Source organism: Artibeus jamaicensis, unplaced genomic scaffold (assembly GCF_021234435.1).
Source record: "Artibeus jamaicensis isolate MK-2021 breed Jamaican fruit bat unplaced genomic scaffold, CSHL_Jam_final contig_444, whole genome shotgun sequence".
Lineage (NCBI taxonomy): Eukaryota > Metazoa > Chordata > Mammalia > Chiroptera > Phyllostomidae > Artibeus > Artibeus jamaicensis.
The window spans coordinates 10,249,272-10,275,605 of NW_026521831.1; the positions used below are offsets into that span (position 1 = coordinate 10,249,272).

General features: G+C 49.6%; 1 protein-coding gene across 9 annotated transcripts in view; it reads right to left on the reverse strand.

Moving 5' to 3' along the window:
- Positions 1–26,334, reverse strand: part of TDP1 (tyrosyl-DNA phosphodiesterase 1) — a 69,497-nt gene that overhangs the window by 36,170 nt on the left and 6,993 nt on the right. For all 9 annotated transcript variants that reach the window (XM_053666046.1, XM_053666044.1, XM_053666045.1 and 6 more), the window contains 11 exons: positions 25,323–25,366; positions 24,279–24,334; positions 20,515–20,611; positions 17,766–17,800; positions 13,286–13,378; positions 11,321–11,488; positions 10,805–10,883; positions 8,267–8,452; positions 7,638–7,686; positions 5,692–5,758; positions 4,265–4,372 (listed from right to left, as the gene is read on the reverse strand). In XM_053666046.1, coding sequence (XP_053522021.1) covers positions 4,265–4,372; positions 5,692–5,758; positions 7,638–7,686; positions 8,267–8,452; positions 10,805–10,883; positions 11,321–11,488; positions 13,286–13,378; positions 17,766–17,800; positions 20,515–20,611; positions 24,279–24,334; positions 25,323–25,366 — 982 coding nt within the window. The remainder of the gene's footprint in view (positions 1–4,264; positions 4,373–5,691; positions 5,759–7,637; positions 7,687–8,266; positions 8,453–10,804; positions 10,884–11,320; positions 11,489–13,285; positions 13,379–17,765; positions 17,801–20,514; positions 20,612–24,278; positions 24,335–25,322; positions 25,367–26,334) is intronic.

Here is a 26,334-nt window from a genome sequence, read left to right on the forward strand (position 1 = left end):
ATCTTGTGCACGTGTTGCCCATTTGAGAAAACCAGCATTGTAGATGGCTCTGGTTCAAACACATGTCGGTCAGTAACCATGAACCACGCCCTGTGTTCGATGCTGAGGACAGAAAGATGGGCAAGACCTGTAACCTGCTCTCAAGCCCCTCATAATATACTGAAGAAATGGGACCCACAAACACAAAGAACCAATGAGGAAGATGTAAAAGGAATAAGCTTGTGCCACAAAACACAAAGGAAAAGAAACAGTGAATTATGTTTGCTGAACCACAAAGAGTTTCAAAGGGGAACATCTGAAACAGACTTGAAGGATAAGTCCTGGGCAGTACAAAAAGGAAAACACAACCCCAAAACCCAAGAAGCAATTAGAAAATGAAAGGTCATTAGACTTAGCGGGGATAGCGTTCATTTGTTGAAGATTTTCAGAGCCGTTATAAACCAGGCACTGTACTGGGCACTGTTTATTTTTTTCTCAAAAAAAATACTGACGCTAAACAAATACTTACTAACAAGAGGGTGAGTATTTTGGTAGGAAAAGAAATGCAAGAATTATAAACTTATGTTCTTAGAGTAGAAAAAACTTCCAACAGTCAGTCCACCAACGTGGAAGCCACGTTAAAAGTGGTTTCGGTGCAGACTTTACGGTGCGCGGGGACGTGGCAACTACACACTGAAGTATAGCCCAGGACCTGTGAAAAATGTCTTCATTTGAACCCCAGTGACAAAATGACAGAGAGGAAATGAACCACTGTGATTCGTGTGCATTTAAAAGGAAAAATAAAAAAGAGATGAAAACTACAGTGATTTTTAATAAGCATCTTAGTAAGAGTTCAATCCCCGATCTTTGGTAGCCAGTCCCCACATTTGCAAAATGTCAAGTGGATGAAACAAAGTCCCCGTGACCGTGACCAGGATGCCAACGGCCTCTCCTGAGGACCGGCAGGAGGAGGGGTGAGTAAGGTTTGTACACACGGTGGGAAATGCATGAAGTAGGCCTCTAAGGCGATGAGCCTTTGTGTTTTTCGTTTGCTTTAAGTTGGGAAATCAGATCTTTGGGGGACTCAATGTATCCTGTATGACTTACTAACAAGGGCATGCACCCCGGGGGACGGGATTCTCCACGTCACCCCCTCCCTCTAACACAGCCGCTGCTCTGTCTCCACGAAACGACGGAACTTGGCTTCTCCAGCTCCCTCGGAGCCTGGGGCTCGTCTTTTGAGCAAATATAAGAGCTGTTTTGTTTAACTATGGAAACTTGACCTCAATTTTGAAAACAGAGATAATAATTAAGAAATTACTTCAAATCAAGGCTGGAGAATAAGATGGCTAAAGCAAACTGGGCAGTAAATACCAACGAGGCTCATGGAAGGCAGAACCCCCTGCCCTGCCCCCCCCCCCGAATAATCCTGTCCCCTTGAGTGTGAGAAGAAATTGCCAACGTGACGAGGTCCTTTCCCACGATCAGCTTACCCACCAGTAGACCAGGTTAATCCAAGGTCTGGAATGGTCCTGGGTAGGCCTGACCCTATCACGTGAGGCCTTAAAAGAGTGACTGGGTTCCTCCGGACAGACAGACAGACTCTCCTTTGGCTTCGAAGAAGCAAACAGTAATGCCTGTTTGGAGAACCGTGTGACAGGGCACAGAGGTGGCCCTTCAGCTGAGAACGGACCTTGGTTGAGGGCCACCAAGAAAGCAGGAACCTCAGACCTATAGCTGTGAGCAACAGAGTTCTGCAGACCTGTGAGCTCAGAGGAGACCACAGCCCCGATTGAGAGTCTGACCCTTTACTCACACTGCCTAGTCTCCGGTGACTTATTACGAAGCAGGAGCAGACCGACACAGTGGAACCTAGGTGCTCATCGTTAATTCGTCCTGGAATGTGTGACCCACGGGTGAGTACCGAACAATGACGCATTGCCTCTTGCAGGGTGATGGTGTGACTCATTCAAGTTCTAGGAAGTGTGCCGCATCCCGCGTCTGACGAGTTCTGAAGCTGACGAGTACTGAGGTGTGACTGTACAAGGCTCGCAACAGAGAAGTGCCTATTTTGGTAAAAGTACCGAATTTCAGAACGTGGCCCCCTTGAAGGGCAACACTTTTGTAGGTGTGCGGATCTGGATTATTACAGAAAGTTTCATAATCATGTTTGTCAAAATTCATATTCCTTATACTCCATCTTGCTTATTGCTATTAAGATTTTTTTCTGGAGAATCTGTTTTAATTTTGTGTCACTTACTAAGAAAAGAATTAGTTATTTGTCCTCAAAATGAACATTAACTGGTAATAATCTACAAAGTAGGAAAGTGTCCCCCCACAGTTAAATTTATGTAGCTGTTTAAGTATATATCTTTTACTAAAATCAATCCTTAGAACATAAGACATCAGCCACTCGGGTGATGGACTGTGAGGTCTGCGAGGCATTACCGCTTCATCTGGACCAGAATGCACGGTTCTCCTCACTCTAAAGTAGGAGGACGGATTGACTGAAAGGACAGTGGCACTCATGTATCAGCTCTGAAGTTATTCTCAAATGTGATTACATTTTCCACCAGGACAGACAGTCTAGAAGATACTTAGGAATGCAGGGGGCATCTGGCGGGGCTTCACCACAACGGGGCATTTAATATGTGAGGGACCGGTTATTAAGTTTCCCATAATGCCTGGGGCTGCGACATAGCAAAAAAAAAAATCTTGACCCAAATGCCAATAGTGCCCCATTGAGAAACACTATTTGAGCATAAGCTAAAGCCAACCATATCGAAACGTCTTATTCCAGAAAGCCCCATGAAATAACGTAAAAAGCAGTATTCTAATCAATCCAAATTACCAAATACACAGACACAGAACTGCCTTGTGTAGACCCGTAACTAATGAAGCTTCAGGAAACCTAGGAGACGCCGGGCAAAAGTAATTTTGTCTCTGCAGCAGGGAAAGGCCGTCTGGCCACAGCTGCTGCTTTGACCTCCCCTGCCCTCCTGCCCCACTCACTCCAGCAGAACCGCTCTGCTGTTTCTCAAACACAGTGAATATGTTCCTGACACTGCCCAGAAAGCGTCCCCCCGGCTACCTGCCCACACGGCCCCCTCCCTCCTGTCAGGCCTCTGCTCTGAAGGTCACCACACGGCCAGGCCTCCCCGACCACCCTACTGAACGAGCAGCCTCCTGCCGCCCCAGGTTCCTCTCCGTGCTTTAGTGCGCCCATCTGTACGGGGGATTAACAGCTACACTGCGGAACTGGTGTGAGGGCTATGAAAGAGAGAGAATGAAATGTGCTCAGAAGGGTGTCTGGAATGGATAGTAAGTGGAGCACGCAGCTCTAGGGATCTGGAGGAGGGAGAGACCAGAGGTGGCTGGCAAAGCCTCTGGGAAGAGATGACGCCAGACCTGAGCGCAACTGGGGAGGCAGAGACTGCAGAAGAGGAATCAGGAGAGGGCACCGTAATACCTGGGCTTCTGGCAGGATGGTTTCAGGGGCAAAGGAGAGAAGCCTGGCTGCTTCTGGAAGCACATGTTGGGGAGCACAGGGTAAGAAAGCTGAGAATGGTGTGGCTAAGGTAAACGCCAGCCTGAGACTCTAGACCTCAGTCTGTACCAAGTGTGTTCTCTCCCTGTTGTCATCACTTGTGTGTTTTCTGACATCTCTGAAACTGTGAGCATCTCAAACGCACCACGTAAATCTTACTGTTTTATCCTGTGTGTCCAGCATCCACAGGGGGAGGGGTTTTAGTCAATGCTGCAGAATTCTCAAAGGAAGGATCAGAGCAAGAGCATGGCCGGGCGTGAAGCCTGATGATGAGACTGTGGGCAGGTGCCTCTAAAGCACAGAGGGATGTTGGGAAAAAATCTCCTCCTGGATGGACGGGCTCAGTTTGGGATGTTCTGACTTTGAGATAAAGTGGCAAACAAACAAACAAAAAGAACGGTGTTGCTGGCAGGTGTCACTTATATCTGGGGTCTACATCTTCCCTTGTTTTGGGGGGCTAAGACTGGGTGCTAAGCATTCTCTAAATTATTTAGGTTGCGTCTCTCAGGGGTGCTGTAATAATGCTGGAGTGCCACGTGGACAAAATCAGGCCATGATTACGACCTCTACAAAGGGATTGGTTCCGGGCCTCCTTTCAACAGGGCGCATGTAGGACACACACACACAGAACTAATGACAGTTCATAAAGTCACTCTTTAGAAAACGATGTGGCATTCAGAGTAGGAGTTACACACACATTTATGAACCTCTCCCATCAGGAACATGAGGACTACTTACCTTGTGACAAGGAACCACGCAATCCGACCGAAGTCTGCAGAAGGCCTCATGTACGTCTTAATGTGTGGCATGGCGTTGCTTCGGCCTGACGTCTCCGCTGACCATTTGCTAGTGACAGGAAAGACACAGATCACTGATAAGAAAATACAAACTGGTCACGATCCTCACATTAGGAAAGTGCTGGAAAACCCAAATCCTATAATCTAAAGAATGGTGAGTACACAATTCCCTTTGATATCACCTGTGGTATCTTCTCACACTCTGCTCAGGTAGCAGAATAATGCTCGTTCATTTTAGAATGCAGGAATGTAGAGAAAAATTTACCACCATTCACAACGAGCACCTTCTGGCACATGGCGCTCCTGGCTTCTTTGCTATGAATGCACACAAGTATGCAAATGCCATATTCTGTCTGTTGTGCTTTTCACAGCACGTCTGCACATCTCATCTCCTAGCCAGGCTGTGAGTTCTCAAAAGCTGGAACTGTGCTCACAACACAGTGCTAAGTAGAGGCTCAGTAAAAGATTGTTGATAAAACACAATACAAAGTAGGAAAAACACAACAGTATGAATATTGTAATGGAAAGTTGAAAAGCAGGGGCACAAATCAGAAACACTTGAGTTGAATGCTGCATTCACACATCTTTGGTTTGGTTTCTAAGTCTGCCATGTCACAGGACAGAGGTGCCGTGGGAAAGAATACCATCTATCCTGAGGCGACAACCCTCACTTATAGGAGGACGGTCCCTTAGAGAACAGACTGTCTGCAAAACCCGATGTCCTCTGTAAGGGACACCCTCCCAAGAAAGCATCACAGGAAGGCTCCGGATGACACACTACGGAGTCAGATGGGAAGGTGATCTGCCTCTGTTTCTGGCTGTTTAGCAAAATAAGTGGATTTTGCAGCAAGTATGGAACTGGGATCAGCCTGGAAGACGCAGATGTGTGACCGCTGTGGCTGGAGCACAAGGGACTCCCCTGCTGCCTGTCCGTTCAGCCCCGCAGGGAACTCTTCCTACGAACCGGTGCTACCCCTGTGCTGGGAAAGCATGTGAGGACCGACCCTCAGCAGGCTGGCAGGCACACAGCTCGGGGCTGTGCAGACAGAATGACTGCACTTTGCACACTGGGAACATGAACCAAAAGGTACTTATGTAAATTTTAAACTATCCAACATGTTCTCTCACTTTATCTTCTTCTTTGTGTGCCAATGTATAAATAGAAATGCCACAGAGATCGATTATTCTCTTCAGCATTAAAAACCTATTCCACAAAAGTGTTCAAAACCGTTTTTCAAATTATTTCTGTCACTAACATATGTAGCTAAAATACATAGCTATATTATGTAAGGCTCTTTTAAAAAATATGACATAAATAACACACTTATTCCAAAGGAAGCAACAGCAGCATCTAAACCAATTACTTACTGGAAATAGGAATGAAGCCAACTCTGCTTTTCCGCTGTCTGGATGCTATAGGGAAGAGAGCCCCCAGCTTTTGGAAGAAGAAAAATGAAGTAAATAACAAAACTTATGAAATATACTTTGAGGATCCTTCATTAAGAAGAAAAATCTATAGTAAACAGTGAGAAGCTTAAAGGGGAAAAAAAAAAAACCAACCCAAAACTACTTCCATTGTTTCATCTTATAGTTTTTTGAAAGAAAAACGTCTGTACTTGCACAGGTACGTGCTCTCATTGGGGCGTCCTTTCTTGGGGATGTAAATTAAAGGTAAATGTATACTGTCTACCAAAAGAAAGGTATTTAGTCACCCGGCGATGGTAATTTGATATCTGTAACAGCAGAAATTGGAAGTGTTAGAAGGAAACACAGAGAGAATCCTGGCCCATCCCGCTGTCCCCGTGAAGGCTAGCTGGGGTGCGGGGCGCCCCGTTTTTGCCCAAGGCCAGGGCACTCGGGCGGAGCAGGGTGGAACTCCTGGGAGAATCTGGTTCTCCGCCCTCCTTCGCCTGCTACTCTGCTGCCTCCCAACAGAGCGCACGCTAAACAGATTCTTACCAAAGGGAAAGGATGGTCACTGAAATGAAAGGAAGTGTCAGTGAACAGGTAAGTTTTGAAAGAGAAATTCTAAAAGCCATGTTCCTGCGAAGAAAATAAAGATATGGTTCCAAGTGAAACACGATTAGAGGCCAACTTTTTTGTTCATCTCTGACAGGAGGGAAGTTCCACTGTAGGTTCATCAGTCACTTCCCAAACGCAGGACGGAGCTTCTCCTTAGGAGCCTCTGCCCGCGGGGCTTTAACTTTCTCCACCTTTTACCACAGGTGGCCTCTCCTGTCAAATCGCTAAAAACATATTTAGGGTTTCAGGGCCAGTTGTAAAGTAGCTTAATTGGAAATACCATGTTCTTTTCTGTTAAAAAGTGTGCTTTGAATGGATCTAGCCTATTAGAAGTGCCGGAAGAAGACCAAAAACAAAGAAATGAACAAAAAGTACCCCACTATGTCCCTGAGTCTCAGTGAAATAATTTTACCTTTGTCATTAAAAAGCAACAAATGGCTTAAAACACTGCAAACCCTATGGATATTTCCCCACAGGGTCACATCTGGTTTGACAAGCATTAGGTGGGTAAAATTAGCCCAAATTCAGAGTATTCTGCTTCTAGCCATAGCAAATGCCAGTCAGACCTCCTTTTTTCCAGAGACGTACATTGTTTAGGGTTTTGGTCATTACCTCCCGAAGGCATTATTCGGGGAACTGAATTTCAAATAGAAGTTTAGTGTCTGGCCCTGGTATAAGAGAAACGGAGAACCCGGTGACATCTACAAAATAATTGTAGGCACTCACAGATGAGGCCCTTGAGAGATCAGGTGTATCAATCAGGCTATATGAAAGGTTTCATCTCAATATCAAGCATAAGTTCTGAACCTTAAATACACCTGTATCCAGGATTTGCACGTGAAAGAGGCACGCAGTACCAGACGCAGACACAGACACAGGATGTGGAGAGAGGGAGCGAGCAGAGCGAGGCGAGTCACAAGTGCTGGAAAAGGCAGGGGCAGCAGGGGCGGCTGGTCTGACTCGGGTGTCTGCTTGGACAGCCGGTCTGTTGGTGGCGGAGCTGAGAAAGGCCCTATTGAAATCTCTATAGGATGAGATTCTGACTCGGAGGGTTACTGCAAGGATTAAAAACATTCACAAATTGCCTTCCTGTATCATCTTTGGAACATTGCCAGTGCTCAATGTTACCTCATTTCATGACTCCTGTCAAGATAAAAATTATCTCCAAATTTGTAGCCAATACATTCACATCCCAAGGAGGAAGGTGTTCTCACTGCATATTTTTACAAGTTTACCAGGGCATTTATGAAATATACACAAAGTACAACTGTGATAGCTTTCCCAACAATTACCTGGATATCCTTCTAAGCTGGTCCGCACATTTTCCACAGAAGGATAGATCTACAAATAAGGAAGAAAAAAACTCAATAAAACTAGGAAGGTACCATGTTGAAGAAACTATTTGTTAAAAGGCATGCTGACTGGTTTTTTAAAAAATGAAAACCTCAAAGAAACATGCTTTAAGTGTTAAGAAGTTCCCATTTCGTAAAAAAAAAAAAAAAAAAAAAGAACTTCTGGTAATTAATTTGATGATAAAAAAAATTATACTTCGATTTGAGTTTTTCCTCTTAAATACCATATTAACACTGAATTGAATGCATTCAAAATGAACTATGAATTCAGAGGTGTCTAAATAATTAATCACGCTCCTAATTCTGTCGGCAATGCTTCACCAAAGGTTTTTTCCTGGGCTGACGACCTGAGGGCGGGGCCGAAAACTGCAGGCTCACTGGCCGCTGACCGGTGATTTGGCCCCAACCACCACGCGATGAGAGCCCTTGATTACAGAGACTGCTGTTTCCGTCCCAAGCTAATGAATAAAACCTCTCCTCCACAGGAGGACCGATTCCTGATTCCTCTCCTGGACTGGAACACGCAGGTAATTGCCCCCCCCCCCCCACCAAGGAGGAGGAGCACTCACCAAATGGAGAGGAGCGCCGCCTTTCCCTGGGGCCCTGCTTTCCTTCCCCAGCGTGGCCAAGGTCTCTGTAAACTCGGAACACAACCACTTGGAAGCGTCGGCCCCCATGGAGCCGATGCTTGAGAACTGGCCTATGATGGGCCAGGCCTCCGCACCGGGTGTGGACGAGGTGTGCTCTTTCAGAAGCTGGGAAGAGGAACAGTGAACGCAGCCGTCACTCGAACAGAGACACTGTCACGACTCAGGGCACGGTTTCCCACCTTGAATCCCCCGATTAACAAAGAAATGCTGGAAATATGAGTGATCAACTTCATGCACAACCACACATCTTTTCCTTCTTTGGGGAATACTTTTTAACCTCTAAAAATATTTTACTGGAGTAAGGAGACAGGAGAAGTCTTCTCCTCATTTCTTTGATTTGCACTAAAAGCAAGAACAGATTAAACTGTTTTTAAAAGGTCTACGTAGACTAGTGGGGATGTCAGATAAACTACCAAACTGCCTTGCGAAGTTACATTTTTGCACTGAAATCGTAACTGTTTAACACACCTACAGCATACATGACGGCTGAACTACGGGGCACTCTGACTCCTACCAACTGTAAGAAATTTAATGCATGCACTCCAGGTAGCTCTGTTAACATAGGAGAGAACCTACTTACGTATAGATAACACTACCTCGAACGCCAGGATTGACCTGTATTTCCTGCTTTGATACTTGTGAAAAGCTTCAGAGACCATTTAGAAAACGTTTGGAGGTCTCATCCACTTACACATTCGCACCGAGTAGCTGCCCAGAGGCAGGAGAGAGCAAGGAAACTGAACCCTGGTTCCTCTACTCTGACTTGTTTACTCTAACGCGTGGTATTTTCTTTACCACAGCTCAGGCATCAATATTTGTAATCACTGCTGCTGAAAAGCCCAGTGTAGGCTCTTGGCTTGCACTGTGGGTGCAGCGCGGTGTAGGGAGCAAGGCTGAGCTGACAACGATGAGACCCTGGTGGGCTGCGTGACCCTGGACAAGACCACCTGCTCCGTTCACATCAATGAAGCAGACTGTTCATCCCCCCACTGCCCTGGAAGGCAGCTGGGATGCAACATGAGCTCCCGGGCATGAGAAATGGCTGGAAAACTCTAAGATGCTATTCAGCGTCCAGTGAGACCTCGATCCCCCACAGCCCGAGCAGCCCGACCACAAACTACCGCTGGTGCTGATGGAACACTCGGCCTGTGGCCACACCCACTGTTTCATTCAGCCCTTACACACTCCTGGGAGCGAAGCACTACTGTTGTGCCCATTTTACAGAAGACATGAGGGGCAGGTTAAAAAGCAAGCCAAGGTCACGTGACTTGAGCACAGCAGATCAGGATTGGAGCCCAGGCACCCACGAGGCTGTGCACTCAGCCAGCCACGCAAGGTCATGACCTAGCGTTTGTTATGCCTCTCCTGCAGGCGTGAACTGAGCGCTTGGCTGCCAGATCTTGCCTCCGTTCAGCTGTAGTCTCATTTAAAAAAAAATTTTAAATTTCATTAACGAAGGACAATTCTTACATAACATAAACAATTTATGGAAAAAGAGGTAAGGCTTTTAAGGAAGACACTTTAGGAATATTACTAAGGTCAGTAAACGGTTTCCTAAGAGGAGATAAAGAAAACTTAAAAAAATATCTTATTTTTAGCTGAAGGGTAAGGGAGGGGGAGAGAGAGACACACACACACATCAATGTGAGAGAGAAAAACCAACCGCTGCCTCTGGCAGCTCCCTGCCCAGGGACCAGACCCTGGCACGTGCCCTGCCCAGGCGTCGGACCACTGAGGCCCCTCTGCTCTGCGGGACGATGCTGACCAACTGAACCACGTGGGTCAGGACAGGAGACGGAGGAAACTTTAATGTTCAACTGCCTGTAGTTTTACTGCGTTAAAGGCTTTCTTTGTTCATTTTCATACCAGCAGCCAATGTCATTTTCGTAGTAACAATTCTCCTAAGGGCACTGGCTTAGGGAACAAAACACACTGTAGCTCAGCTGCAGCCTCCCGGCAACACTGTTCTCTTCTGTGCTGAATTTGTGGGTTAAAAGTCCTTGACATGCGGATCAAGTGCTACAAAATGAGAAGTCTCTAATTATCGTTATTATAAGATATGTAACTAAAAGTCCATTTAGAACAGTTCATACCTACAGGAGAGGCATAACACAACTTTTAAAATCACGGAGAACTGTAATTAGACAATCTAGCACGTGCTTACTATCTGCCCAGAGCTGCGCTACAGATATTGTGCTGCTGCCAACAAAACAATCACAAACGAAGGAGGAGACGACAGACATCGCAACAGACTATACACATTCGGGGCTGTCCGACCTTGAGGTGTCTCTGGGCCACACATTAAACACACAAACACTAACGAAAACTGATGAGCAAAAAAAAGGTTTTAAGTACATGTGCGATTTTGTGTTGGGCCGAATTCATAGCCATCCTGGGCTGCAGGCTGGACACCCCTGCAAATGTTTAAAAATGTTGAACTAGTAAAAATTCTGTTACCTTCCTAAGCCGAAAGTGTCCCCAGTTATCTTTTTGACTTCCTTGAAAGCGTCCTGGGGTTGATCCGACGAGGTAAACACTATGAAGACACAAAATGTAAGTTACAGGGCATCAGTGATGTGATTTATGGATGCCCAGATGAAAACTAATGTAACCAGGAGATGTTTTATGAGCCAGCTCATTTCCTTGGGATGCTTCCTCAGAGTAGTGAGAGAGACTTAAACTCCTCTTTGAGCACCTCCCCTACTGGTGTAAGGTGCCAGGCGAAGAGCCCCTTCACTTGGAGAGTCTTTGTCTAGGAAGGAGGCTGAGGGTCTGCGGGAGGATGTCCCGGCCTCACTTTGGTGGCTGAGAACCAGGAGATGTACAACGACAGCCTTCTGCTTTCGTCACGTCGTGTAAGGGTAGCCAAGCGTCACTCAGCCTCCTTCCGAGACCCCTGCGCCCCAGACCCGTGAGGCTCCCAGGCACCACCTACGGTGAGCCCCCCCTGCCAACTGCGAGGACGACACATACTTGGTCTCAGAGAGGTCGTGGTCCTGGACGACGTCTATCCACTCCTTGAGAGGGGGGGCGTTATACGCCGTCAAGTAGCTGATAAGATCAGCTTTAAAGCGTGTAGGCGATTCTCCAGACGTGTGGGCTCCGTGGGCCATTCGTGGGTACAAAGGGCTCAGCCATATTCTGCAATGGGGAAAAGGTGACTATCAACAGGCAGGCACGCAACCGGTCCCAGTGCCGCCTCTGCACAGACTGCGCTCCCCGGAGGAAGGGCGGACCCCCACTGCCCAGCTCCACCAGCTAAGCAGGGTGGCCCTCACGGAACGTAAACCCGACCACGGCACTCGGATGGAAGCCATCGTGTTCAGGATCACTTTTGAACGCCTCATTGTGAGCTCAGACGCAGGAAGATTGGGCCTCCTGCCCACCTCTCCCTGTTCCACCCCTCCACACTCCTCCTCACCCGTTCATACCTCCCTCCTCTTCCTTCCTGCCATACTATTTCCTGAAGTGTGCGGACAACAGTTAATCACTCTACTCTCAATTGTTGCAGCAAACCCACACCCACTGCTGTAACCCCGCACGTTCTGGCCATGACTGCACCCATGTAGCACCTGTGAGGCGGAATGAGGGTCCCCCTGACCCTGCACCAGTCGGAGTCACACTGCATATCGAGATGCATATTGTGTGACTCTCAAACCAGAACGTGTTTGAAAGAGAGCTGACAGGAAGTGGGGGTGGGGAGGGGAGTGCAGAGGGACCCAGAGGTGCTTGGCTCAGGGAAGACCACCTTTCACACCGGACAGGCTGTCTGGAGGGGGCAGGTACCTCTGCTTCTTCACGCACCTTTAGGTCAAAGCAGGCCCAGCAGGGGGAGGCTGGAAGGCTCTATGTTGTAGCCCAGCCTATGGTGGGAGTGGACTCAGGCAGCTGATACTTCCCGAGTTAGGGGTTCTAGCCAAGCTGGGGTGGGGGCAATGATATGGGGCAGAGTTGGTGGGGGGAGAGGCGGAGGACGACAGTGGAGAACACCTGGACCCTGAAAGGCTCCTGGAGGAAGGCCTGAGTTCCTTCTAACACAGAAGCTATTAACCACCACTTAGCCATCTTGAACAGCAGGCAGAGAAGAACCAAACGGCTTATATAAAGGAAAGTTAAAGCTTGTTACAATGAAGGGCTTACCAGGAGGGAGAACAATGTTACAACTTGATCTGGGAAAATCCCTGAAAATAAACCCAAACCCCTCCTGAAAAAAGAGAATAAACTAGACCCAACATACATGTGCCAAGGACACAGGGTTAGTAATGCAAACGAAGGCAGAACCACCTCCCTGTCAGTTCCATGACTCGCAGCCCCACTGAACGTGTTAGGGGCCCTGAAAAGACGCCAGTGTGGACTCGTCCTGTGGGAAACCACGCTGGTCAGGGGCGAGGAGACTCCTAGCAGTGGCCACCCCCGGGTTTTCCTGCGACGCCCACCGGGAAGGGCAAGCCCAGGCGCCAGTGGGCGCAGGGGTACTCGGAGACTAGAGGCCCTCTGGCAGGTCTCGCTGGGACCGGGGCACGTTCAGACCTTCCACCCGGTGTCCTCTTTCCTGCCTCAGCCACTTGGATGTACTTGGCTGTGAAATGTGTAAAATCCCATTTTGTAAAAACAATGAAAAAAACCTGGTGAGTGTAGACAGTTGCCTGTGTTTACATGTAGACCAGAGACAGTTATGGACGATTATGCATCAACCTGGTAACACTGGTCACCTCAAGAGAGAGAAACTGGGGGAAAATACTAGAAGACTGCTATCCTTCTCTTCTGCCCACGTATTTCTTCTGCGCCACACGAGTGGGTTTTATACAATCAGAAGGACAGAAAAGGAAAGAAAAGAGAGCGAGTGTTGTGGCCGCTGACCCGCCTCGGCACACCCTGTCACAGCACACCCGCCACGGCACACCCGCCACAGCCGTGACGTGGACGGAAGCCACGCACCCCTGCGTCTTCTGGTGCCAGTCCTCGCGGATGAGGTTGGCGGTGTGGATGACAACCCGCAGGCCTTCTTCGTACAGCAGAAGCATCATTTTCCTTCAAAACCAGAAAAGGCGTCAGAAAGCATTAACAGCACTTTCAAAAAACGTAATACCTTCCTAGTGCAAATGTAATAGTGAAAGGAATTCTCCAAACTCCCATATTACCCAAACTTTTAATGTTTATAATCACCCTTTCTTCTACATATTATCAAGGTCTGCTCAAACGCTCGGCAGAAAACCACCTTCCAAAATGCTCGAGTGCGTGGTGGTCCGTGCGCTTTTGCCCCGTCCGTCCTGCCCCCACGGCCAGGCCTGGCGTTCAGGCCCTGCCCCTCCAGGCGGCCCCTGCCATCTATTCAGCACCATCTGTCACTATTAGGGACAATAGGACCCTTCCTGTCCAGTGTTTTCCAAAGAATGGTTGCAACCTCTCACTGCGTCATTACTAGCATTTTTAAAAAACCGCCCCAGAATAAACGATAAACTCAGCGCACTGCGCCCCCTTCAGTTCAGTACTGGTACATGGACCGCACGACACCAGATAAGCAGAGACGTGTGTGGGAAACTAAAACCAACGATTCTTTCTCACCGCGGGTTGCCGTTTACCAAGAGTTTGAAAGAAGCTGCCTTTTCACCCTGCACAGGTGCCACACTTGTCACCAGTGTGCCTGGACTCGAGGTCTGTCTCCCCTTTTCTTCTCCATTAACTCTTCTTCTTTCTCCATCAGTCCTAGGTGAGTCCTCTCTTCCCCATGGGGCCTTTGCAGGCTTCCGGCCACCAGACACCATTTAATGGCAGCGAGAGGGGACGGCACAGCCAGAGGGGCTTTCGTGGGAAGCCCAGGCACCTCGGCTCCAGCCTTCGTCGGGCAGACGCTGTGTGACGATGCTGTGTCATTCAGTGGCCGAACCTTGATTTTTTTACTTGTGATGTGAAGGCCCAACCCACCTCCCCTTTTCACTTCCCTGCGTGGTTGTGAGAACGGAGTACGGCAGTGTTTTGTTGGATGTAAAGCGCTCTCGCTCACCGGTTCACTCCGTCAGTCCTTCGATGCCTCGCTTTCTTCTGTCACGCACCGTTGGATGGTTCTTGGCTTCCTGATTGTTTTCTAATTATCTCAGGTGAATCTGAGCTCCCTGTCCAACCAGAGACTCTCTCCTCAAGGCCAAAATGGTACTGAACATTTACTGACAGAGGTCATTCATCCGTTATTCTCTCTGATCAACAACACCGGCAGTGTTTGGACAGGATGGGCTGAGCATAAAAAGACGCGGACGAGGATGTGCGAGCAGAGAACGGGATTCCGCTCCTGCCAAGACGGGAATCTGAGCCGCGCCAGCAAGCAGCAAATTAACGTGGGGAAGCGACAGCTGTTGAGCCAAGCCTCCCTCCATCTGTGACACGTACGCTCTGGAGTCTGGGCAAATTTATGTAGTTACCAAATTTGCAGCTGATTATAATTAAGAATAAGAATTCGTGATGTGCGTTTTACAAATATTTCCACTAAGCGAGGCACCAATTACAAGGGGAACCACGCACTGACGTCAGTGAGCCCCAGCGCAGAACAGTGAACGAACCTGGGGGAGTCCCACGAATCCTTTCAGAGACAGGATGGCTCGTGCCCGTCAGGTCACAAGTGAAAATGGATAAAAAGGGGTAAGATGTGGGGTTTCCCTTGAAGAACGCTGGCCTGCATGTTACCTACTGAGCTGCAGGGGCAGCAAAAAGGGACACCTGCCAAATCTGAAGCAATTCCATGAAGGGGGAAAGAAACCTGCGTCTGCAGAGCCCTCTGTGCCAGAAACTCTTCTGGAGGTTCTGCAGGACGCCAGCTCGCCGTGTGCCCACAGTGACCCGGAGCTGGCGCCACCAGACCCATTCCACTGGGGAACCCATGGCTGGGGAAGGCGACAGTCACAGAACCAGCCAGAGGAAGAGCTTGCTTGGGTCAGACGTGCCGGGTCGTCCTCTCGCTGCATGTGGCTTTGTGGGGACAGACAAGGGGTTGCATGTTTCACTGCACTAGGGTAGGAGTGGGCGAGGGGATGATGTAATCTGGGGGAGACAGGTGACTGCGGGTGGAAGTGGAAAGAGACATGTCTCCCCCCCCCACACACACACACTGTGGCCAGTCCCTGTTAGACAGGGGCAGTGGGCAGGGAGCTGTTCTGGCTTCCCTCCTTCCCACCCAGGATTCTCAGGGCCACCAAGCTAACCTTGCCCCTAGCTCTGGGGGAACCAAAGAGCTTCAGCACTTCGCAGCCTTGCAAGGGGGACAGCCTGGGCTCGCAGGGCCTGCCGCCGAAGTACGGATGGAGCATGTCCAACGTGCCTCAACGGACTCTGGGCTCCTGGAGGATGGGCCACACCTGGCCACTTCCCGATGCTTGGCCCAGAGCCCACGGCCGAGACAGGCCTGCCCAAGTGAACGGGATCTCAAGGCCGCTCCCTGTGTCCTGTGGCAGCCTCACTCTGTTGCGCTGGGAGGTGGTTTACAGCGGCCACCATGGGCTGGAAGGGCTCCTCCTTTTCTAAATCATACGCTTGTCTTGCCTCTGACTAAAAGCTGCAAGAACAAAAACCATCTCAAAACACTTTATATCCCCTAGAGCTGTGTTTCGAGAACGTAACAGATATTTAATGAATAATTCCTAAAACATTTAAAAATAAGCAACTGGAAGTAATTTCAAGATGTAAGTTTAATCTCCTACAAGATACTGTCATTTTAAGAAAATGTAAACAACACACGCTGTGTAGTTGGGAAAAGTTCTCTAATTACGCACCGAAGCATTTACAACTTCGAATGAAGAACTCTTTGGGTTTAACTGGAAAGGGTGTCTGATGGGAGGCGGAGGAGGAAAGAACTTGCAAAGTGCGTGCATTTGTTGGGGAGGGTAGGATGGACCAGAGCGAACGAGGAGTCTGTTTCAGCAGCGAGCAAACAGAAATTCCCATCTCCAGCACCCGCCCAAGGAAAACTGCTACGTGGAGCCTCTGGCCTAAAAAATGAAGGACCCCGATTTTTTCCGAATAGCCTTAAAAAGGGATGGCCCCTCTGGGCTCAGCCGAGCATTCCTGCCTTAGGTCCTGGCCAGGCCCAGCATGCTCGGTCCCTCCGGGGTCAAAGCCACAAGCTCTGCTGTCTGCTAGCCTGTCAAAAACAGGGTGACTGTGCCCATGAACTGCTGATTGCTGGCAGGGACCGTGTGGCCAGCACCCGAACCTGGCACTGACGGTTTAGGAAAGACACTGAGCTGCCTTAATTCAAGGCGACTTTGCATCCTCTGATGAAAGTAACACCCTGTGGACTCAATGCTACCCAAGGAATAATCGCCGCGGGAGCTGGGGGCCTGAGTCCACTGTCAACAACCCTCAAAGCCTGTCCTCTATTGGACTGAAGCTCCCAATTCGGGAAGGTTGGTAAATGCTGCAACGTCTACTGAACAGCACCTAAGACCAGATACTGGAGGGCTGGTGGGTATCTTTTACCAAATGGCCCAGCTCTGTCCACTCTGGTTCCTTTCTTTAAAGCACGTTGGCAAAACACAATTTCAATGTGTAACAGGGAAGCTGAACGCATGCTACAGTGTCACGTCACTGTAACACGAGGAGCACTGATCACGAATGCTCACATTCCCTCCTGGAGACTCCTTTTTGCCCTGCAGACAGACAGACAGACACCCGAAGGAACACGCCGCAAGTGGCCGGCTACCCAGCTCATGACTGGTCTCGATGAAAGACGAGGATTTGTCACATCCACCTCACACATCCTCTCTGGAGAAGGGGGATTTATTTAAAAAAAATTGAAATGCGCTCACATACATGTAAAAGGAGGACTCAGCGAAAACAGCTGTGAAACTCACCTAAAACAGGAGTCCAGTTGATAACTGGGTATGATGTGCGAAATGGGAAGCAACAGAGAAGTTTTCCCTGTCTGTTTGGCAAGGGCTCAGAAAAGTATTCCAAAGGAAATCTTTGAGACGTCTTGATCTAGAACAGGCATCGGCCTCTTGAGGTGACGACCTTCTGTAAAACAATCTTTTTCCGTCCCAGGATGGAGCCGACCCTCAATATTCTATGTGAGGCAACTCAGACTCTCACGAAAATCACCAGCCTGTCTTTAAGGCGGAGGAGCCTGCAGGCACATCACTAACACACACACGCCCACAACCGCAACTGCACACCAGGGCCTCTCCCCTCCTGTGACGGACGCCCCGAACGGAACGCAGAAACTGCACCAGGGGCTCAGGCCCTGCTGCTGAAGCTGGATCCCAGGATTTTGTCTTAAGGCTGCTAGAAAACAACGCCACTTCCTCTAATTCTTTACTGACAGGTTCCCCTGCAAAGTCATCACACTCGAGTCCCTCTAAGTGCCCTCTGAGGACAGCATGCATTGGTCCCCTAGAACCGTACCCTCTCCCCTTTCAAAAAAACTGCTTACGTGTGGTGTGTTCCAAATGCAATATCCAACTTTGCCTAGGATAAAAAAGAAGTCAAGTCAGTTATTGGAAAAAAAAAACCATTTCAATAACATCTCTATCCTATTAGGATTAAGTAGGTAACATTAAGTAAGTAAATGAGTCTTTTTTTTTTAAGCTGCTTTTACTGCCCTCTAGTGGACAAGCTCTTGATCAACAACACAGCTTCTATTAATACCCAGGGAGGCTCGTTTAAAAAAAAAAAGATTTTTAAAAGTAACTCAGAATGATTCAATACTTTCTACATTCTTAATTATAGTAATTAGGAGTTGAAATGCCAAATTTCTTTAGTTGTCAAAAAACTAATAAAACAAATGAGACTTTATACAAAGTTTTAAAATAAGATAAGTTGGTTTATACAGAAATTAATAAATGCAAAAAGTTTTCAGAGTGCAGTCAAAGAACACTGAATGTGGTGGCAGCAGAAAGACTTGTGTTATTGTATTAAAACAGAAGTGTTCTTAGTAACATAGCAAGTGCTGAAAATAAAGAATGTATATTATTAATTCCACGTTTGTGTTACAAAATACCTTCACATACAAATGGAAGGGGGGTTGAGAAGCAAAACATCATATCTAGCACCCAGTGTAGCAAGACGTTGGTTAAGCAGAATGTACCCAAGATGTGGGCTATGAAAGAATGAAAATAGAAACGTCAAAACAGCAGTTAGGAACACACAAGTCCCAGCTTCACGACTTTGCGTGACTTTGGAAAATATTTAAATCTCTGTGCCTATTTATTTTCCTTTTTTGGAATGATGGGGCTGCTAGGGGCTTCAGGCAGTTGTCAGGCATGAATAAGAAAAGGCGTCTCATGGGTGCAGGAAGGGGGCTGCCCCGGGCAGGGCGCCACTCCCTGTCCCACCTACCACGGGATGGTGGGTGGGGCTGCTCACTGTGGGCAGTGTAAGCAACGGGCACACAGAGGTGAGCGTGACACAGGCCCTGCTGTGCAGGTGCTCACAGACAGGTGGCCCAGTCCACTGTACCCTGGCACTCGGTTTGGGGACAGTCCCAGGCCGGCATGCATTTTTGCGGTCGGGCCACCAAAGACAGAAAGCAGGGAACCATATTTGGTGACTCTAAAATTACAAAATTAGCATGAAGACTGCCACTCTATAAACTGACATTTAGCTCAGAAAAAGCAGTGGCCAAGAGACTTGGCTGTCAAGTTGAGGTTTGTTATCCACTGTGTGGTTTTGGCAAGTCTAACCACAAAATCAAGGATAATAACTTCAACAGATAAAATTAAATGCGTGCTTTCAGGGGCAAACGCCCCAAATCCCCGGCACAACAACCTGTGAAGAAGGGTATTAGCAATCCACTTTAAAGATGAAGGAGTTAAGCTTGAAGATGAGCCCCGAAGGACACAGCTGGTACATGGGGGCTGGGGCAGAACCCCGGTAGCCTGAACCTTGACTACCAGCAGGCCTCCACCTCCGACCTCTGGCCCCAGCATAAAAATAAGAGAAGTTTTATCATCCGCTGGTTCTTTGACTGACGTCAAAGCCAGGAATTCATTGTACACACAAGAGACATAAGGTATTTCAGTAAGTCAGGATGGGGCCACGACCCTTCTGCCCCTCAGACTAGACCTGGGAGTTCCTGCAACAGCTCTTTGCAGGTTTGGAAGACAGAGCTCGCCCCGCCCTCTAGTGGTGGGTCTGCAGCATGCCACCACGGCTCCTCAACTTTCAGGACAGGTAGTGTGTGAAAAACACTGCTTCTACTGATTTAACCAGGAGTTTCCAAGATTCCTGTGTTATTTAATTTTCTGACCACTCTTAGTCTGATGAGAGCGCTCCTCCTGCAGTTTGACCTCTTCTGTTTTGGGAAGCAAAGCAAACAACAGGAGCTTAGGCAACTGCTGGGCAAAGGCCTGTCTGAGTAGGTGAGCAGCAAACACACTGGGAGAAGGAACGTTTCCCAACTACCTAAAGTGCAGCGGTGCAACCACGGCACGGAGACCCGGGTTTGAGAGGCACACTGACCAGACGCAACCAAAGCAGGACCAGAGGCTGGGGAGAGACGGGGAATCCGTGGTGCCTCTGATATGACCGGAGAAAGTAAGACACGTAAGGGAGATGTGGTCAAGTATGAGAATCACCGGCACATGCCAGGAGGAGAATTACGCTGTGTGGCGCCAGAGGGGAGGAATCAGGACCAGTGCATAGAAGTCACAGGAGGAAGGCTGAGATTCAGTGCATGTGCCAGGCTGGCGGGGCCCCCGTGTCCTGGTGAAGGTCATGTGCCGCATGAAGGTCGAGCTCAGATGAGAGTAACTCTGAGGGAGACAGACTGCCCTCCCCACGGGAGGCGGGCCTCACCCCACCCGCTGGAGAGCAGGCTGACTCCTTCCAGGAAGGGGAATTCAGCCCCCAGACCGCCTGTGGGCTCCAGCTGCAACACCCACTCTTCCCTGGGTTTCGGACTTGCCAGTGCCCCCTACCCCCCGCCAAACCTCCCCCCTGCCCCTGCCCTAGGCTGTGTCCCTGAAGAGCACTGACTAATGCAGGGACACGAGGTCAATGTGAAGAAGAATCTTTCTAACCACAGGGGCCACCACAGGCAACATCTGAGCCCAAGCTAGACAGGTATGTGTTGGGGGTGTTGGAGAGAGAATTCCTGAACTGGGCAGGTGGGCAGGTGAAATGTCTGACCGCCTTCCGACTCGCAGACCGAGCACGACCTCAGAGGGCAGCAAGCGGCTCACCTGGCAGAGGGAAACGTTCCCATAAGGCTTCGCCTCGGCGTGCAGGTGAGCCTTCGCTTCCCGCTTCTCGCCGTGCACAAGCAGGACCGGCTTCTTCCTGAAAAGGGAGTGGGAGCACATTCAAAGCGCGTCCTTCAGAAAGCCGGACTCGTGCCGAGTGAGGGAATGTGAGCTTCCTTCTCACCCACCGAGCGTCTGGCCTCAGTGGTAACTGAGGATGGGGCCAACACAGAGCTGGTTCGTCTCCACCGACCACTCGCCTTTACCTCGGGCCCACGTGGCCGAATCTTGAAGCTCCGTGGCAACCCAGAGGGGCTGTGATTCAAGAAAGTCCTTGAGTAATGAATTCTTTTCATTTTTAAGGTTTTATTTACTTATTTTTAGAGAGAGGGGAAGGGAGGGAGAAAGAAAGGGAGAGAAACACCCTGTGGTTGCTTCTCATGCGTCCCCCACTGGGGACCTGGCCTGCAACCCAGGCATGTGCCCTGACTGGGAACTGAACCAGTGACCCTTTGGTTCACAGCCCACACTGAATCCACTGAGCTACACCAGCCAGGGCTGAATGAATTACTTTCTTTGGTCCCAAAGGGCACACAGCTCTGTGTTAATATGTTTAAATTCAGATGGGTTAAAAGATACGATGCTCTTTTCTTTCCCTTTTTTGGACCCTTACTAGGTCTGCATTTACCAAGCTCCTACTGTGTGCTAGACACTGCACTGGACTCCCAGGATACATGAGTGAACAGGCCCACTTCCACAGCACGATGCAGACTCATTAAAGGTGGTTATATTCCAATGAGCCCAAGGTACACTAGAAATGCTGTGTTCTTGAATTCCTGAAGGACGACATACAAATGCTCTTCAGGAACAGGCCAGATTGAAAAGGCTTTTAAGGGAATCACAATCTTCTCCAGGTAATTCAAAGGGAGATAGTCCTTAGAAATCAATATACCTTTACGAGTGCTCCCAATGAAAAAGAAATTGGATCTTTCTCCAACAAGTAATTAAGCAAGATGAGCAACTATAGCCGCTTCCGCATCCTCCAATTGCAGAGCCGAGGGGTCCCCAGCACACACGAAGGGGCGCCAAGCCATGGACGGGAAGATGACAGAAACGCAATTCCGGTCCAAGTGCCTGGCTGCTTAACTCCCACTAACGTGTTAGTCCAAGTAAAATAAGGAACGCGCCTTCCCAACTTTTTTCTATTTTACAACTAGAAAAAGAGTCCAGAGAACGAGGTAACAGAAACTCAAGCACCTATCACCCAGCAACAACTGGTGTTATCAGGTCATCAGGGTTTTTTGAAGGATGAAATAGTATTGACAGAGGTTGAAGTCTGCATTAATTCCTTCTACTTCATTGGTTCCAAAAACTATCACAAAAAGGCCATTGTGACAGTTAATTTTATGTGTCAACCCGACAGGGCCAAGGGGTGCCCGGTCCAATCATGACCTCTGGCCGAGTCCGTGGGGGTTTCCGGACGAGAAGAGCAGGTGAACAGGTGGACTCAGTGGGGGGGGGGCACACCCAGTTGGGGGGAGGCAGAGGGGGAATCTGTTCTCTCCCTGATCGAGCCAACTGTCCACAACGAATCTCCACATATAGGGCGGGCAAAAGTAGGTTTACAGTTGTTTGCATGGAAAATAGTTAATAAATAATGCTGCAAGAATAAACTGTGTTTCATGTTCTCACAGCTGTAAACCTGATTTGTCCCCCTGCCCTGTGTATCTCCTACCAGGTTCTGCTCTTCTGGAAAACCCTCCTACAGGTGGCAACTGTACAACAACAGAAGGTGGTGCAGGCCTCTACGATCTGAGTTTTTCTCTCTGTACAGTCCGGATTTTTACCTGAACTTGACATTCAAGCCATTCTTCCTCCTGACTATGCTCCTGACGACATTCCCAAGGTGCGTCCAGCAACGAGTGGGTGTGGGGCCGGCAGGACCCTCCTGCCCCTTGACCACAGGTGCCAAGAGCCCGGTACCAGTACCGGAGCCACTGCACCAGTTTGCTGGGGCTGCCACAGTGAAGCACCACAGCGGGGGCTTAACCATGGAAACCTTTTGTCTCACAGTCCTGGAAGCACAAAGTCTGAGGTCAGGGGTCAGCAGGGCTGGCCCTGTGTGTGTGTGTGTGTGTGTGAGGGAGGGCCCTGTTCCAGCCCTCCCCCAGCGTCTGGACAGGGTGCCCTGTGCCTTCACTCTGGGTGCATCCGTGTCCCAATCTCCCTTCCTGTGAGGACGAGGCATCGTCAGAGTGGGACCCACCCTAATGACCTCACCTTCACTGGGCGATCCCCGAACCAGCCCTCCTGTTGAATCGGGAGGCCTTCGGAGGCGCTGGGAGTGGGAACGCGACCCTGTTTGGGAGTGAGACAATTCAGCCCGACAGATTCGTCTCCAGGAACTGAAGTCTGTGTTTTGGCAACACCTGAAAGGTATGGCAACTTGAGAAGCAAAGGGACACATGACAGAGTGCCAATGCAACTAAGGACGCCGTGGCCGGGACGACCCACGTACACGGCTCGCTGCCTCCTGATGCCTGGCCTCTCCTCCCTTTTCCTGACAAGAGCCGGTCTCGGTCAGGACAGGGTGTGTCGGCTGACTTCACTCACTGCCTCTTTCAGAGCCCGTCACTGTCCTGGGACTGAGGGCCACTCAGCGAAACACAGGCAGGTGTTGAGGGGGGCTTCCAGGAAGGCTGCTCAGGGGGACACAGCTGGGATGTGGCCCTCTCAGCCTCCTCCCCCGCCACCTGGACCACAGACCAGGGATCTGGAGCATCAGGTGCCATCCTGGACCCCAAGGTGTCTCTGAAGACTGAAGTCACACGCGGGGGTGGTGGGACAGAAAGACAGAGGGGCTAAGTCTCTGAGAGCCATGGCGGTCCCCGATGTAGACCTGACGCCCACTACCTGGACTTTTTAAGCTGGAGAAATGCTGTTCTCACTGTTTAAGCCACCGTTGTTTTGGGTTTTTTGTCACGTGCAGCTAAAACTAATCCCATGGGTTGTAGGTCCAATACGAGCCCTTGAGTGCCGAGGCCTTGGGAAGTCTGAACGGCATTTCCTCTACTGTTAACTCGAGGGCTTCCACCATGTGACCCCTAAACGCACCAAGGACCGAGAGGATATGATAACCATTTTCCCTGCACGAGCATTTCTGGACCTCACTTGCTGTCATGGAGTCTGTCATGTAAATGTGTTAAAGACCAGGACGGGTGCACGTCGTCACGGTGTGATGCTATCCACCCGGTCTGCGTTGCCCAACCCCGGGCCGAGGAACCCCCAGAAGACGGACTGAAACTCTACCTCCTCCACCGCCTGGGGCGGGGAAGGCCCCAGGACACCTTCATCAACCCCTAGGCTGCAGGAAGAACCCTGGGGAGAGTCTCACAGCAGCGCTGGGGCGGCAGGCGGAGCGCAGCAGGACGGCCATGTGCCCGCGAGCTCACGGGCCGGCAAGCGGGAGGCGGCGCCCTGGCCTTCACACTGACCCTGGACATAAACTTATCTCACTCGGGTTGGAGGTTGTCGTCATCTACTTCTGGACTGAGCAGTGGAGGGAAATGATAAGATCTGTGTAAGGAATGCACGTGATTAGTTAGAACAGATAAAAAAGTCGTTTTCTCAGGTAACTTCAGGTGTGTATGATGGGTTGGATTAAAAGATTCAGAAAGATGGCAGGGAGCTGCCTGAGAGGCACAAACCTTGTGCTTTAAAGCCCCTGACAGCTGGGACGCCGTCTGGCGTCACAGGGAACTCACCGGAACTCGGGTGGATACTGTCTCATGAGCCAGTCCACGTCGAAGCAGTAGTTGAACTGGACGGGGGAGAAAGACAAGGCACTGAGCACGGGCAATCCAGCCCGGCAGTCTACACGGAGAACTGGTCACTAATGGAAAGAAACACTGAAATAATGACAGACTACATATTTCATTTATAAACCTAGGCAGTAATACTGCCACAATACTCAGAAACAAGCCTCGAATCCGTCTTGGAGAGGACACACGCCCACGGGACCCAACGGGGGAGGAGTCCTGAGAAAGCGGCTCCGAGGCGGCCCTCTCCGTGGGCAGCCCTCGTACTGGCTCCGATTAACTTCAACAAAGGGACTTACCCACTGACCCCTCCCCCCAGGGGATTATAAAAGGCTCCTCCCCACACCTGAGCGACCCTTGCCCCTCCTCCTGGATACAGGGACTCGGGCTAGCTAGGACAAAAACCCACCCCATGGTTCTACCTGGGAGGAGGACTCTCCGGGCCACGCCAAATGGGCGAGGCCCCGAACCCTTTGCTCTCTTCAGAGGGGGGACCTTCTCCCTGACCACTGAGTCAACAGCCTGGGGCATTAAGTGATTTATCAAAATGAAGGGACCAGCCCTGTCTGGTGGGAGCAACCAAACGTGCAAAAGGAGTCATATAACTTTTCGTCACCTTTTCATTTTTTTGGTAGCTGCAGCAAATGTCTTACTTTTCTAAATCAAACTTGAGCTGGCTTTCACCTCTCTACCCAAACCTCCCTGGGGGGCTGCATCAGAGTCCCAGGAGATCACTGGTGTCCCCAGCCCTCAGGCTGACATTTCCAAAGTGACTCCTGAGCCAGTCCTTGCAGCCTCATCCAGAGCCAGGAGCCTACTGACAGCGGTGCCCTTGTTTCATGCTGGTGGCTGGTGGATGTGCCATCTCAGGGACCCTGCAGCGGACTGAGACTCGGGTCCCCATCGCTCATAGTTCCTTACGGAGTTAATTATTTCTCCCCTTTCATAAAAAAATAAAACCCCCAAACAAACAAGCAAACAAAAACTTACCTGTGCTGAAGATACAAGTGTCCCAAACAGAGGCGATAAAATATCTGAGAAGACAAAATATTTAAACCTAATTCTTATTTTGATAAAAATTTCCCAGTAACAATAATCTCAACAGGCCCTGGCCCGGTGGCTAAGTTGGCCGGAGCGTCATACCGATGTGCCAAGGCCGCAGGCTCCAACCCCAGTCAGGGCGCATGCAGGAAGCAGTCAATGAATGTATGAAGAAGTGGAACAACAAATCGATGTTTTGTTCTCTCTCCCCAAAATCAATCAATAAAAAAATAATCACAACTGACTTAATAGTCACCAATGCTCAAAATTTGGCTTAGAAAACAGAGAACTGAAAAATTACTACAGAATTAAGACTTCAGTGTCCTGTAACATTCAAGGGAAAATTTGTTATGTAATAATACCATGTTTTCTTTAACACAATATAATATAAAACTAAAAGCTACAACTTCAATACTGGATGAGCGGTCAATTTTAGAAGCTGCCAATGAGGACAATGATGATGCATGTTGTTCTTCCTTCCAGATTTCCTAATTTCTGCCTCCCCAGCCCGGGACTAACGTGGCTCCTGGGAGGCAGAGGCAGCCACGGCTCTACACGCGTGTTTCCAGCGCTCTCTGCTGTCTCTGAGGGAGTCCCATCTCTCACCCATCCCAGCGCCACTTCGGTTAGGCTGGAGCTCACGTTGCACTAACTCCACCTCGACAGGAAGGACCCGACCACTCACCATCGCCACCCCTGGTCCTAACAGCCACACTGGCACAGGACCCAGGAGGCGCCAGGCTCCATTCTTGACACTTTTCCCACGTGTTAACTCTTATTCCTCTCTGACAGCTTCCCGGGCGGGATCTGTGGCTCCCACTGTGTCCGTGAGGGACGGTCTCCCGGAGGCAGGGGCAGAGTCGGGATCTGAACCCAGGCTGCCCAGTCTGCTCCAGCACTGCTGCTCTTAACCACCCAGTGTCTCCGAGGATGAAGAATGGGCTCGTTCCTCTGTGACCCG